The sequence below is a fragment of the Panthera pardus genome, unplaced genomic scaffold, assembly GCF_024362965.1.
Source record: "Panthera pardus isolate Hobbes unplaced genomic scaffold, ASM2436296v1 HiC_scaffold_11, whole genome shotgun sequence".
Lineage (NCBI taxonomy): Eukaryota > Metazoa > Chordata > Mammalia > Carnivora > Felidae > Panthera > Panthera pardus.
In genome coordinates, this window is record NW_026526666.1 from 99,216,873 (window position 1) to 99,230,975 (window position 14,103).

General features: G+C 47.7%; 2 protein-coding genes across 28 annotated transcripts in view; one reads left to right on the top strand and one right to left on the bottom strand.

The window, feature by feature from the left end:
- Positions 1 to 14,103, top strand: part of DFFA (DNA fragmentation factor subunit alpha) — a 244,621-nt gene that overhangs the window by 82,227 nt on the left and 148,291 nt on the right. The gene's annotated exons all lie outside the window — the stretch shown is intronic.
- The window catches only part of KIF1B (kinesin family member 1B), a 144,328-nt gene that overhangs the window by 4,571 nt on the left and 125,654 nt on the right, over positions 1 to 14,103 (bottom strand). For all 27 annotated transcript variants that reach the window (XM_053898983.1, XM_053898986.1, XM_053898987.1 and 24 more), the window contains 10 exons: positions 11,437 to 11,551; positions 10,447 to 10,580; positions 9,178 to 9,239; positions 7,586 to 7,731; positions 7,160 to 7,399; positions 5,971 to 6,042; positions 3,570 to 3,691; positions 1,381 to 1,530; positions 838 to 1,030; positions 512 to 630 (listed from right to left, as the gene is read on the bottom strand). In XM_053898983.1, coding sequence (XP_053754958.1) covers positions 512 to 630; positions 838 to 1,030; positions 1,381 to 1,530; positions 3,570 to 3,691; positions 5,971 to 6,042; positions 7,160 to 7,399; positions 7,586 to 7,731; positions 9,178 to 9,239; positions 10,447 to 10,580; positions 11,437 to 11,551 — 1,353 coding nt within the window. The remainder of the gene's footprint in view (positions 1 to 511; positions 631 to 837; positions 1,031 to 1,380; positions 1,531 to 3,569; positions 3,692 to 5,970; positions 6,043 to 7,159; positions 7,400 to 7,585; positions 7,732 to 9,177; positions 9,240 to 10,446; positions 10,581 to 11,436; positions 11,552 to 14,103) is intronic.

Consider the following 14,103-nt stretch of genomic DNA (forward strand, 5'->3'; position numbering starts at 1 on the left):
CCGAATAAGCAGGCTAAGCTGTGGTCTTCCCCATTCTGGGGCCCCCGGACACACGCCCCTCACAAGCTCAGAGGCTTGATCACAGGGCGGAATTCTGGGACACCTTGAAGGTTCTCACCACCTTCCCTTGACTCAGTCCCACGGACCCCAGCTGCAGACCCCTTCAGAACAAAAAGTCAAGGGGCGCCTGGCTGGCTCAGTGGGTGGAGCATGGGACTCTTGACCTCGGGGCTGTGAGTTCAAGCCCCACGCTGGGTGTAGAGATTATTTAAAAAAAAAAAAAACCTTAAAAAAAAAAGTCAAAGCAGGGCATTAACTGGGTACAGATGTGACCAGGTCCTCTTAGCCATTCAGGACACCAGGAGGCACCACCATCTCATAACTACACTCGACGTTGCCCTCCTTCCTCTATTTTCAACCTACTTTTGGGGAACAAGACTTCCTTCTCAGTTTACATTGATGTCACTGGGGCCAAAAGCCAGGAGAAGAAGGAAACACGAGGACTTCTTACCGTATCGTGCCAGCAAGCAGTGGGTTAAAGGCATACAACCAGTCGTTCATGTCTTTGTCATTGAGAGCCTGTAGAAGGACCCCACGGTGCTTCGTGCATACAGCAAAGATGTTAGGTGTCTGAAAGAGACATGGGTAAGTGGAAAAGTTACGATGGCTGCTGACAATGGGGACCACCCTGCCATATCACAGGTGCCCAGCACTTCATATTGAAGGTTCAGAGAGACCGGACGCATAGGTGAGATGCCACAGCACACAACAGAGAGTTCGGAACTCAGCAGGGAAGGGCCGACGGTGGCAATAAAAAGCCAAGAGAGCAGGACTGACCTTCACCATGGCCTGCTGGTCCTCACTGTATTCCACCTGTGCTGTGGACAGGTTAATGATGCCACGCTCCACTGGGTCTTTGTCGCTGTTATAGATGAAGACATAAGGGCGACGGACCACGACGAAATGTTTAGCCCAGTTGCTATAAAGCGGTTCCTTGAAATGCAGGTATCCTTTCTTAGAGACCACTGAGCTAAAAAGGACAGTACAAGAGAGGTTAGTTTCTCACAAAAAGAAAGGAATCATGGCCCGAGGACCATGAAAATATGTCTCACCTGGACCTAGTCCCTATAATGAACAAAAGAGGCAAGAGATCGCTTTGGCCTAGAATCTTCTCCGCTGAAGTAATACTGCAAAACAGCATAAAGCAGCACCATAGCAGATGCCTTGCAAGACACAGGCGAGCAGGATCCCAGCCCAGCTCTCTCCTCCCAGATTCCATTGGCATTAGACGGTAACATTCACCTCACGTACAAGAGCAGAGAGTAAATTACTGCTGATTTCTTTCTTATACCCGGCATCCCTGGGCAATACAGTACTCACCCTGGTCTAATTTCTTCAATATCTGGAACAAGATTGAGAAATTCATTTTTTCCTGCGCGGGCCAAATAGGGTGTTTCCACAGTTGGGACAATCTGAAACTGTTCAAATTCTGGGCAGGGACTAGAGGCCCGGGAATTGGCTTCTGGGGTCCTTTAAAAGAGAGAGGGGTTAGGGGAAACAAGGAGCTTCAGCAAGGTCAATCCATAATGTGCACAACCCCCTCACCAGGAGGAACGACACCTCCCTCAACAGCAGGGGCCTTGCAAACATCAGCTCCAGAGAGCTCGGCTGAGAAGACAAGCTGCTGTTAGGAAGTTAATTCCAAATTCAACTGGGGTCATCCTTCAGAAGCTACGAAAGCCACCACCAAATCACACAGTCCCTCTTCCTACTCTGAAGCCCTCTGAACAGAGGCGTCTTGGGCATGACCTCCATTCCCTTACATGTTTCTCTTTAGTCCCAAGGTCACAACTAGGGCAGTGGTCCTCAAAGTGCAGTCCCTGACCGGAGGCATCAACCTCACCTGGGAACTTGGTAGAAATTCAGTCTCGGGGCTCCGAGCCAGATGTACAGAATCAGAAATGCTGAGTGGAGTTCAGCCACCTGCACTTTTTAACAAGCCTCCCCAGTGATGCCGACGCGCACTAACGTCTGCGAACCGCTGCTCTGAGGGGCTGGCAGAGAGCACGCAAGCGGGAAGAAAGACCCGGCAGAGCGGAGCTGCAGCGCCGAGCTGGCCCGGTCAGGACAGTTACGGGAGGACTTCCTGTGCTCTGCGCTGTGACTTGTCATCGCAGGGCAGCCTAGCCTAATGACGTGTATCCCACCAATTCTACAATTTCTGAACACTTGACCACTTCTCGAGTCGGGATGCGCCTTGCAGCTGACGACGGGTCACATTTTAAGTAGCGGTGCTTTTTCTCTCTCAGTGGCACGTAAAATAATGTGTTATAGTTGATGACACCCTCAATTTAATTAAATTGCCTGGCTGTGTTACTTTCTCTGCCACGGTCAACTGTGGCAGTGCTGGTGTGGCAGGACAGGCAGCTGGACGGTACCAGGCGGGCTCTCTGACAGGTGAGCACGGTGAACGGAGGCGGGCAAAGGAGTTTGATGGTGAGTTGCAAACGGGCGATTACAGTGATGATTCACAGAATCTAGACTACATTTGTCTCTATTGTTGTTATCAACACGTTTCACTGTGTCATCAAAATACTTTTTCCAAAGTAGTTTCAAACTGCTTTCCCCGCGATGAGGCTTCCTCTGTCTGACAAGATTCGGGAGCCTGGCAAGGGTGGGCATGGAAGGCCGAGATGAGCAGAGAGGGATTCAGAAGAGGAACCAAAGGTTTTTGTGCAGAAAGCTGCCGGGGCACGATGTGAGAAGGAGCAGGAGCGTCTCCCCAGGACTGGGATATCCAGAAAAGGCTCCCACATCCTTCTGAGTACTGCCGAGAGGGATGGTCCTGCCCTCAGCTGAGCACCACTGAGCTCTAGGAAGGCTGGAACTTCCCCTGGTTCTGAAATTAGCTTCTCTCAGTGAAGTCTGGATACTTGCTTTTTATTTATTTATTTTTTAGGTTGATATTTATTTATTTTTAGTAGTCTCTACTACCAATGTGGGGCTCAAACTCACGACCCCAAGATCAAGAGTTATATCCTCCACCAACTGAGCCAGCCAGGCACCCCTTTCATTTTTTTTATCAAAAAAAATTTTTTAAACGTTTATATACTTATTTTCTAAGTGTTTAATTATTCTCTCTGCAGGGGCAGAGAGAGGAGGAGACACAGAATCTGAAACAGGCTCCAGGCTCTGAGTTGTCAGCACAGAGCCTGATGCGGGCCTCGAACCCATGAACTGCGAGATCATGACCTGAGCCAAAGTCGGATATGCAACTGACTGAGCCACCCAGGCGCCCCTAAAAAAATTTTTTTTAATGTTTATTTATTTTTGAGAGAGGAGAGAGTGGGAGAGAGAGAGACCGAGTGTGAATGGGGTAGGGCCAAAGAGAGAGGGAGACACAGAATCTGAAGCAGGCTCTAAGCTCTGAGCTGTCAGCACAGAGCCCCATGCGGGGCTCGAACTCATGAGCTGTGAGATCATGACCTGAGCCCAAGTCAGATACTTAATCAACCGAGCCACCCAGGAACCCCTTATTTATTTTTTTAAAAGCAAACGAGGGTACTTACTTCTGCTCCTGAGAGTTGCTCCGAGCTTCTACCAGAGAAGGGCAGGTGGAGGAGGGAGTGAGGGTGGCGCTGCTGAAGCTGGACACGGACGGATCCCGTCCGAGAGGAGAGATATCAGACAGCTGGAGGCAAACACAAGACAGCGAGTGAGATTCGCTGGGAAAACAGAACGCCCCTGCAGCGAGGAGCTGTGATATAGATGTATATATATGTACGTATTTTTTTCAAGACTTACAAATACGGTATGGCCTGAGTGTCACAACAGGAATCATTTACAAAAGAGGCAAGGCTGGCTTTTTCTTTTGTGACTGTCCTCCTGCATTCAGTAAATGACCCTGTCTCCAGGAGCCCAGCACTTAGAACAACAGGCACTATTCTAAGAATATGGCAGAGGCCCCGCCCTGCTGGCGCTTCCATTCTAAATGGAGAAGGCAGACAACAAACAAATCCACGAACACTCTGAGAAGCGTCAGGTAGTCCTACGATCCAGCGGTTCTACTACTGACTATTTACCCAAGGAAAATGAAAACACTAATTCAAAGAGATATATGCACGCCTCTGCTCACTGTAGCATCATCTACACTAGCCAAGATATGGAAGCGACTCAAGTGTCTGTCAGTAGATGAACGGGTAAAGAAGACATTGTACGTATACGCAATGCAGTATATACACAATGCACTCCACAAAAATGAATGACGTCTTGCCGTTTGTGACAAGATGGATGGACCTGGAGGGTACTATGCTAAGGGAAATACGACAGAGAAAGACAAATACCATGTAATTTGACTTATATGTGGACCTAAAAAACAAAAAACAAAACAAACGGATTCTTAAATACAGAGAACAAACCGGGGGGAGGTGGGTGAGGGGATGGGTGAAACAGATGACGGGGATTAAGAGGTACAGGCTTCCAGTTATAAAATAAATAAGGGGCGCCTGGGTGGTCAGTCGGTTGAGCATCCAACTTCGGCTCAGGTCATGATCCTGCGGTTCACAGGTTGGGACCCCACATTGGGCTCTGTGCTGACAGCTCAGAGCCTGGAACCTGCTTCGGATTTTTTGTCTCCCTCTCTCTCTGCCCCTCCCCAGGGCGCACACACTCTCTCTCTCTCTCTCTCAAAAATAAATAAACATTAAAAAAATAAATAAACAGGGGCGCCTGGGTGGCTTAGTTGGTTAAGCATGCAACTTCAGCTCAGGTCATGATGTCAGGGCTCATGGATTCGAGCCCCGCGTCGGGCTCTGTGCTGATGGCTCAGAGCCTGGAGGCTGCTTTGGATTCTGTGTTTCCCTCTCTCTGTGTCCCCTCCCCCGCTTGCACTCTGCCTCTCTCTTAAAAAATAGAGATTAAAAAAATTTTTTTTTACTTTTTTTTTTTTTTAATGTTTTTATTTTTGAGACAGAGAGAGACAGAGCATGAGCAGGGGAGGGGCAGAGAGAGGGAGACACAGAATCCGAAGCAGGCTCTAGGCTCTGAGCTGTCAGCACAGAGCCCGACGTGGGGCTCGAACTCACGGCCTGTGAGATCATGACCTGAGCTGAAGTGGGACGCTTAACCGACTGAGCCACCCAGGCGCCCCCCAAAAAATTTTTTTTAATAAGTAAAATAAATAAGTCACAGAGATGACAAGTACAACACAGAGAATACAGTCAATGATGCCGTAATGATATCCTATAGTGACAGATGGGGACTATACTTATTATAATCACGGTGAGCACTGAGTGATGTACAGAATTATTCAATCACTAAGTTGTACACCTGAAGCTAATATAACACTGTATGTCAATTATACTTCAATAAAGAAAACGTCAGATAGCGGTAAGTGCTACAGCAAAAAATAAACCAAGGAAAGAGGTCAGAAAGTTTCGGGACCTGTTGGCTTTACACAGGGTGGTTAAGGAGTCGATATCTGAGCAGAAAGATGAAAAAGATAAGGGAGCCTATCATGGGCACATCTGGAAGAAGACTATTCCAAGGGAAGGGACAGCGAGGGTGTAAAGATCTGCTATAGGCAGGAATGAAGCTGGCATGTCTAAGGAACAGCAAAAAAGGTCAAAGTGATTAGAACAGAGTGGATGCTGGAGAGGCTCTTTAAAGTGTTCACCTCAGTCTTTGTCAAAAGCAACAACATTATGCCGCCAAGAACCTCAGGACCTCTAGTGTCCTGCCTTGCAGTGACGTACCAGCCCCTATAGGATCTTCCCTGAGGGATTTGGGGAAAAGCCAAAACGTTTCCCATCTGATTAATACCCTAAGAGACACCGGGGAGTACTCGTATCTTCAAAAGTCAGTGTTCTGACTCTAAAAAATGAAGATATGTCCTACATCCTCAAACACGATGCTACACCCATCTGAAGGCACCTAAAAGCAGGGAGACCCGGAGAGGAGATCTGAGCTCACCTTACAGTCACTGATGCTGCCATGCAGCTGGCTGAATTCCCGGTTGAAAGTGTGCGTGAGAAGTTGCAGGCACTGGGGACAAAAAGCCACGTGTAAGTTTCAGTGGTTAAATGAAGCCCTGGATGCAAGGCAGGAAGAGAAAATAACAGGCCTAAGACACACAGTGGGGCTCAGGTGCTGACCAAACGGCTCCAGAAATTAAATACGAATACAGCAAGGGAAGCCTGGCATACGTCTAACAAAGAAGATAAATTCAGTGGATTAAAAAAGCCATTCTCAGGACCACAAAAATGAATAGCTGCCACCACCACAGTTTAGAGCAACAGCTCCCCTTCCGACTTGTCCCCGTACTAGAAGGCGTGGAGACCTCTGGATGGAAGTATTTTCTTAAACCAACTAGAAGGCCATTCGGTTATTGAAACAACAAGACAGCCCCCCGCCCCGGCCCCCACCATCTCTCTATTCCACTGTTGGCCAGTTGCCCAGGCTCCATATGCCTGGGAGTCATCCTCGACGACCCCTCCGCCCTCTCCCACCCCACCCAGGCAACAAGGGGGGCTGATTCCACCTCCCCGGTGTCTCTTCCGTGTCTGCTCTTCCTCCTCACCCTGCGGCCTCTGGCCTCAGCTGAGACCCGCACCGTCTCTATCTGGAACACCGTGCTAACGAGCTCTTTGTGCCTCTAGTCTCTCGTCGCCACAAACCCACCTTCTCTATTGCTGCCACGGGAGTCTTCCTAAAACAGGAATACCTGCTTAAAATATTTCCGCATCACCCCAGGACCCTCTGAACTTTATTCCAGTCCACAGACCCTGCCAGGTCTGGTCCTGTCCCATGTCTCCGACTCCATCTCCTGCCTCTGCCCACATCGCCCGCGTGATTCCCCAGCGCTGACGGTACAGCACACGAGGCTCCCTCTGGCGCAGACTTTCAAGGTCAGCTCACCGGCGCCAGCCCGCGGAGGCCCCCTCCTCTGGCTCCCCCAGGTTCCAGACACACACCTCCATCACACACTTGTCACCCGGTTCCCTGGGAGCTCAGTACGGGTAGAAACTGAGTCTTATTCTACCTTCCCAGCTAGCACAGGCCTCGAAACAGAGGCCCTCAAGGGTGCTGGAAAATGAAAACTCCAGCTGGCTCACGGGGTCTCACGGGGGAAAATGCTCAGCAAAGAGAAAGGGGGTCACACCTTGGTAGCCAGCTCCTTCTCTCGATCCACCAGGCTTTCGATGTCCGTGGAGTCGTAGCCGCTGCTCTCGCTGGGGGTGATGGCACTTTCAAAGGTGGTGGTAGAGATCTGAGAGGAGATGCTGGTGGAGGTGCTGAGGGTCCCACTGCTGAGGCTGGGGGACAGTGAGTCACTCAGGGATTTGGGGATGCTGTCACCAAGTCTCTCGCGCAGCAGCAGGAAGTGGCGAGTTTTCTCCACCTAAGAAGGTCAACACAATGGCCTCAGCGAACGCAAAGCTCATTAAGACCTTCGTAAGCGAAATATTGGGCCTCTACCACGATCGAAGGCTGAAAAGCCAGGATCACGTAGAGAAGGTGAGCATGTGAGCCACACTTTGGGAGTTGTGCCCAAGAGTTCATCTGAGCAGCTCCTGCCCTCGGATACCTCGTGAAGGAGCTCCAGCTTCTCCAACTCCCACTGGTGCTCAAGGATGAGGCTGTCCCCGCGGGGCCGCCAGCCCGCTAAGTTCTCTTCTCCCCGCACATAGGCCACTGACGTATCCAAGATTTTTCTTCTCCTTCTCTGCATGCCTGGGGCAAGAGGACAAAGTCTTTTATTCAGAGAAAAATCGGATTCCATTTTTAGCTCAAAACACACTAATAACTCAGATACATGGCAAACGAAGACCCTTAGTCAAGATACCTGGGATTTTATTAACAATAATTCACCCCTTTTCCCCAAAGCAATTCTCTGAACCTCTTTTAAAACTGAGTTTTATATTCTTCGATAATTAGGGCGACTGTAACACAACCTGAGAAAATGCCCAAGTTGTTATGTTACATGAAAATATAGAAAGATCAAATTGTACCCTATGGTTCCAAATACATCCATACGAAGAAAGTAGGAAAGGACCATCCCCGTACTCCCCACACACACCCCACATTCACGAGCTCAGTTAGGACGGCAGACGGCAGATGGCTTCAGCCCCGTCATTTCCCATTAATTTCTAAAAATAGACTGTTTTTACATATCGAAGGCACGAACTTCTGTCAATTAATAAAATTTCTCAAGGAAATATCTGGACACCGTCAATAGCTACTACTGGGACTTGGATTCATACTCAGTCTTTTTTTAATCTACATCTTAACTGTGGGCCCCGACCTTTTCCTGTGTATGTTCCCTAAAATGATTCAAGCTCACCTTAATCAAATGTTGTTTATTTGTTCAGTTTTACGTTTACTTATTTATTTTGAGACAGAGACAGTGTGAGTGCGGGAGGGGCAGACAAACAGGGAGGGAGAGAGAAAGAGAATCCCAAGCAGGCTCCGTGCTGCCAACGCAGAGCCCGATGTGGGGCTCGAACTCACGAGACTGAGAGATCATGACCTGAGCCGAAATCAAGAGTCAGATGCTTGACCGACTGAGCCATCAGGCGCCCTCAAATGTTTTTAAAAACACTGATTTTTGTCCATGTTCTGGTTTATAAATCTAGAAATGCAAAGGGCTGCTTAAGGCCACCAAGCCAGAGAGAGAAGTAATGGCAGCCCAGAGAGACATCCGAAAGGGCACCGAACAAGTTCAACTTAATAATTTGTCTTCCTAGGGCACAGGAAGTTCAAATTCTAGCTTGACAACACCTGTAAAGTCACACTGCCAAGTTACCTTTGGGGCTAACGTGGAGAGGGAAACGGTTATGAGGTCTGGAAAGCTAAATTCATTCTCACACACTCAAAGTTTTTATAATATGCAACAACCTCCTAACGTTTTGTTCAGTACAGTTTTTGTAACTGTTCTGCAGGTCATAAACCAAACAGTGTTGTTACTTAGAAAAAGGTAACTCTCACCACCACCAAAAAACTTATAAAATATACTTGTTATATAAATATATATTTTTATATATAAAATATACTTGGTTTCTTATAAAATATACTTGGTTTCTACAAAATTTTCCTACTCGTGTAGGTTAGATTTTTGACATAAAATACCCCAAACACAGGCAAAGATAACCATCACCTCCCTGACCCACAAGGGCTTACCTGGACTACCCGTGTCTGCCATTTTGCATAAACTGAGTTCATAAATTCCAGTGACACGATTGCTATTTGAATTAAAACAAACACTTGTTTAACTTCTCATGGCACAAAAACAGGAAAATCTCAATTCTCTCTACTTAAAACACTGTCTCCTCTGGAGGGACTGCAGCCCACCCTTAAATATAATTACAGACATTTCTCACTTCTTTTTTTATTCTGAACTTAAGAAGTATACTTTTTCCTAGGAGGAGTTTGTTTTCATGCCAATCTTTTGAATTACTTCAAAGGATGAGTAAAATTGAATGATGAACCCAAAAGTTTATAATACAAAGGTAAAAGTTAAAAATCTGTGTTTTCTTTTTTTTTTTAATTTTTTTTAATGTTTATTTATTTTTGAGACAGAGACAGAGCGTGAGCAGGGGAGGAGCAGAGAGAGAGGGAGACAGAATCCAAAACAGGTTCCAGGCTCTGAACTGTCAGCGCAGAGCCCGATGCGGGGCTCGAACTCACGAACTGCGAGATCGTGACCTGAGCCGAAGTCGGACGCTTAACCGACCGAGCCACCCAGGCGCCCCAAAAATCTGTTTCCTTACCACGAGAGACAAGACAGGGGCAGAGGAAGGTCTGACCAGAATGAAAAGATAAACATCGACTTTGGGGGCATGTCATGAGGAAGGTTACTGAACCCTCCACTGTGTTAGTAACGCATATTTATTTTGAGAGAGAACGTGTGTGCACACATGCGTGGAGGAGGAGCAGAGAGAAGAATCCCACGCAGGCTCCACACGCTGTCAGCAGAGCCTGACGCAGGGCTTGATCTCTCAAACCGCGAAATCACGACCTGAGCCGAAATCAAGAGTCAGACGCTTAACCGACTGAACCACCCAGGCGCCCCAGTAACACGTATTTTTTAAGCTGAGTGGTGACACACAAGCATTCCCTGTATTAGTCTTGGCGGATTTCTACAGATCTTAAATATGAATAAGTCTTTAGAAGAAGAACGTCCCAATGGTGATCAGTTAGAAATAATGACATCTGAAAGAACATTTAGTCCCTGAAAAACTGCTGAGTGTTCACAATGTAATAGTCTTCCTTCCTTCATACGCTCGTCTATCCATCGGTATTCCATTAAATGCCAACATTTAAAAGTTACTGCCCTTCAGGCATCCGGTTGTAAGCTAAGCCCGCAGCAGCAAGCCAGGCACACTGCGGGCTCTGCTGACCCTGCAGTGGGCAGACCAAATGGAAACTCAACTTGTCTCAGAAACTTACGAGTCCGGTGACTTCGAGTAGCCGCTGCCAAAGAGGCTGCGCAGAGAGCGTGGCGGCGAGATCTTGGCGTCCCGGGAGTAGAAGACCATGCACACATCTTTGGTGATGACCGCCGGCTGGATGCAATGATCCAGCTGAAAGCAGAGAGGGGTGGGCCCCGATGAAACCCAGACGGAGCACTGTGGCAGGAGTCTGTGCGCCGCCACGGTTGGAGAGCTGGCCCCAGATGGGGGGCGGGGAGATTTCAGCTCTGCCAGTCGCTTCAACAGCAACTCGGCAGACGATACGTGCAAGAGTAGGCGGTGGTCCTCGCAGCTGCTTTACTTTTCAGAACTATTTTTAAAAGTTTTTTCTGTAATAACGGTTCCTATTTATTGTTTCTTATGTGCCAATCACTGTCCTAAATGCTTATATGTGATCTCTCAACACCTTTCTGAGGTAAATGCCATTATGTTTACCCTTGTTTAAGAAATGAGGGAACTGAGGCAGAGAGAGACGAAGCCCCTGTGTAAGGACATGCTGGCAGTAAGCGGCAGCACAGGGACCTGCGCTCAGTTGGGCTGGTTCCAGGGTCTGTGCTGTTAACCACGACCGGGCTCTGCCCACAGCTGCAAAAACACGAGGCAAAGTTTTCTTAAACTCATACCTTCTTTGAAGAATGGTGATTAGGCCACTAAAACTGAAGCTATAGTAGAAATCATAGGGCTTTTTTATTTTAAAGTTTATTACTATTTTTTTGAGTCATCTCTAACACCCAAAATGGGGCTCGAACTCACGACCGACCCCAAGATGGGGAGTCCCAACCTCTTCTGAGCCAGCCGAACACCCCGTCATGTAACTTTTCGATTAAACAGAGACTAGGAACAGAATTTCCTACAACCAGAACGGCAGCAAACGGTTGACAAAAATCTGTCAAATCATTCCTCTTCATCTCCCACGGTCATCTGCCCACTGTTCAGGGCTGGCCATTCAAGTTCAGAGTCTCCTCACCTCTAGGTATGCTGACAAGGTCATGTAGATCTTTTCCCCATAGGGTGTCACTCGGTTCAGAAGGAGAGAGTTATGGAGGGAGCTGTCCCACACGGCCTCGAAACGGTAGAAGGTCCTAAGGTCAGAAAGGCGAGAGGCAATTACCCAAAGAAGTGAAGTCACCTTAGTCGAGGTACTGTCACTGTCAGTAACACTGCCGACACCCACAAACACCTGCAATATATCGAAATCTAACAACACAGTGGAGGCTTTACCCCCTCGGAGGAAGAGGTAGGCCCCCCCCGTCTCTCACCCCACCCACTACCCAGGAGCACTCAGCTATGCCTTCCCCCCCACCCCACAAGCCTGCTTTTCTGCCTATAAACATAAAAATAGAGCAATCAAAGAGATTAGGATGAAAAGGATAAGTGGGTACAGACAGAAACTAAAGGAAGAAAGCCAAAAGGAGCTCCTCCATCAGTCAACAAAGAGCAGGAAACAAATCCTCAGTAGATTGTAAGCCTGTCTTCACCTCACAGTCTGGTTCTGGAGCCTCAGAAATGTCACAAACATACCTGAGAAGATTGATGGAGGAAACAGGCAGGATAATTTAAGTACTGGGAGTCTTATTTTAAATAAAAAAACAAGTGGTTATCCTTAGCTGATGTTTCAGAAAAAGAATAATTTTAAAGTAGAGCTGGCTAACTACTATTTGTTACTTTTCAAAAAAAAAATCCACAAGAAAACCAACCTTGCATTTAAATAACAACTAGAAGCTTGATCTAATGAGTACCTATAAACTTTTTAAAGTTGTTCTCGTATCTTCTTTGTAAAACCCCACAGGGCTGACCTGGCCTGACATGGGTTCTGCCCATTCTGCAGTCTCATCTGAAGCACTGTGCTGAGTTACAGGCCAGCCCCCGACTGCCTGCAGTCCCCCCGCAGGGCCCCCGCGGGCTCCGTAACAGGTGCCAACCTCCGACAGTGCCTGTTCCGTCGCTACTGGCTCTCACCCGATTCAGCTGGCAAGCGGTGGCGCACGCTGTGCTTCCTGCCCAATACACTCCTCCGAACTCCTTCCCAAATGGTGACCTTGCTATTGCTGTCTTTTCTAGGTTTCCTATGACAAATAACTGGTGTATTTTCTCTCTAAACACATGCCCGTGCTTCCTTCTCCTGAAACTGTCGAGAGAAAACAATTCACTTCTAAAAGAACTCCCTAGCCACACCTCATCCTCCACGTGTCAGACTAGGGAGCTCTTCTAGAAGCCTGACCAGTTCATTTCGTAGCTGCTTCCACATCGAAGTCTTCCGCAAGTACCTGCCACTCTCTCAAACGCCTAGCTTTTGATGCAGTGTGGATGGGTCAAGAAAATACAAAGACACCAAAGGAACAAAGAAACATTTAACAAGACAGAGACAGATAAAGCAACCAAGGGTCTCAAGAAGCAACCACAAAGGATGGTGGAAGTCTTCCTGGGCTCCTGGGCTCAGCAGAGAACACGTCATGCATCCACAGCGCCCTGTTTCAATCAAATAGTTCATTTTGGTTTAAAACACATTCTAATCCCGGGTGGTGATGAGCACTACTTGGGCAGAAGCTCCCTGAGAGCTCTGTCACCTGAGACTCCGCTTTTATTGTGTCCCTGTGTGTGTTGAGGTACCTGGAACGGGGCCTACCTGTCACACCACGAGGTCTGGACACGCCCGTGCTGAAGTGGAATGAACCCCCTTCTTAGAGCGAGGGCATCTATTACTCTGGAGAAGCCGGACAGAAGTCCCTGTCCCTCCTGCCTATAATCTCTGACCCGTTAAATTTTCACACCGTGACTTAGCACCTCCCAGTGCCAATATTCAGGGTTCACGACTCTCTTTCAACACAGGCAAATGTTTTGAATTTGTCAAAGAAAAGCCTCTTCATTTCTGTTTTCAGGTTGCGTTTTCACTTAACCTAAGGAGGAAATTTCAGTGGTAGAACCTTGGCTAACAAAAAGGAATTTCTGACTCCACTAAAATCTTCCTGCATTTGCGGGGGAGGGGATTTTTGTTTCGTTTGGCACTTGGGGGTGCTGCAGCACATTCTTTTGGAATACCCACTGAAGATGGCAATCCTTCAGAGATGGTTGTTAAGAAACAAGACTGGTGAGAAATGTCAACTGAATCAAGCTAGCAAGAGAATTTAGAATTAGAAACAGGGCTGAGTCCTGAGACATGTTTCCCTGTATGGCTCCTATGGTGGTTAAGAAATAATCCCAAATGGATTTCTCGAGATGTTCTGAACAATGGCAGTGTGTGTGTGTGTGTGTGTGTGTGTGTGTGTGTGTGTGTGTCTTTAAAAACCAAACAGGGGCGCCTGGGTGGCTTGGTCGGTTAAGCGTCCGACTTCGGCTCAGGTCATGATCTCACGGCCCGTGAGTTCAAGCCCCGCGTCGGGCTCTGTGCTGACAGCTCAGAGCCTGGAGCCTGTTTCAGATTCTGTGTCTCCCTCTCTCTCTGCTCCTCCCCTGTTCATGCTCTGTCTCTCTCTGTCTCAAAAATAAATAAACGTCAAAAAAAAAAAATTAAAAAAAAAAAAACCCAAACAGACATTTTAGGCTATGTTGTCATGTATAACTTCCTTCATTTTTCTTCCCTAAATCAGATGAAGAGAGATGGGCAAAGACTTCCTTCACTATTGAACCAGGACTT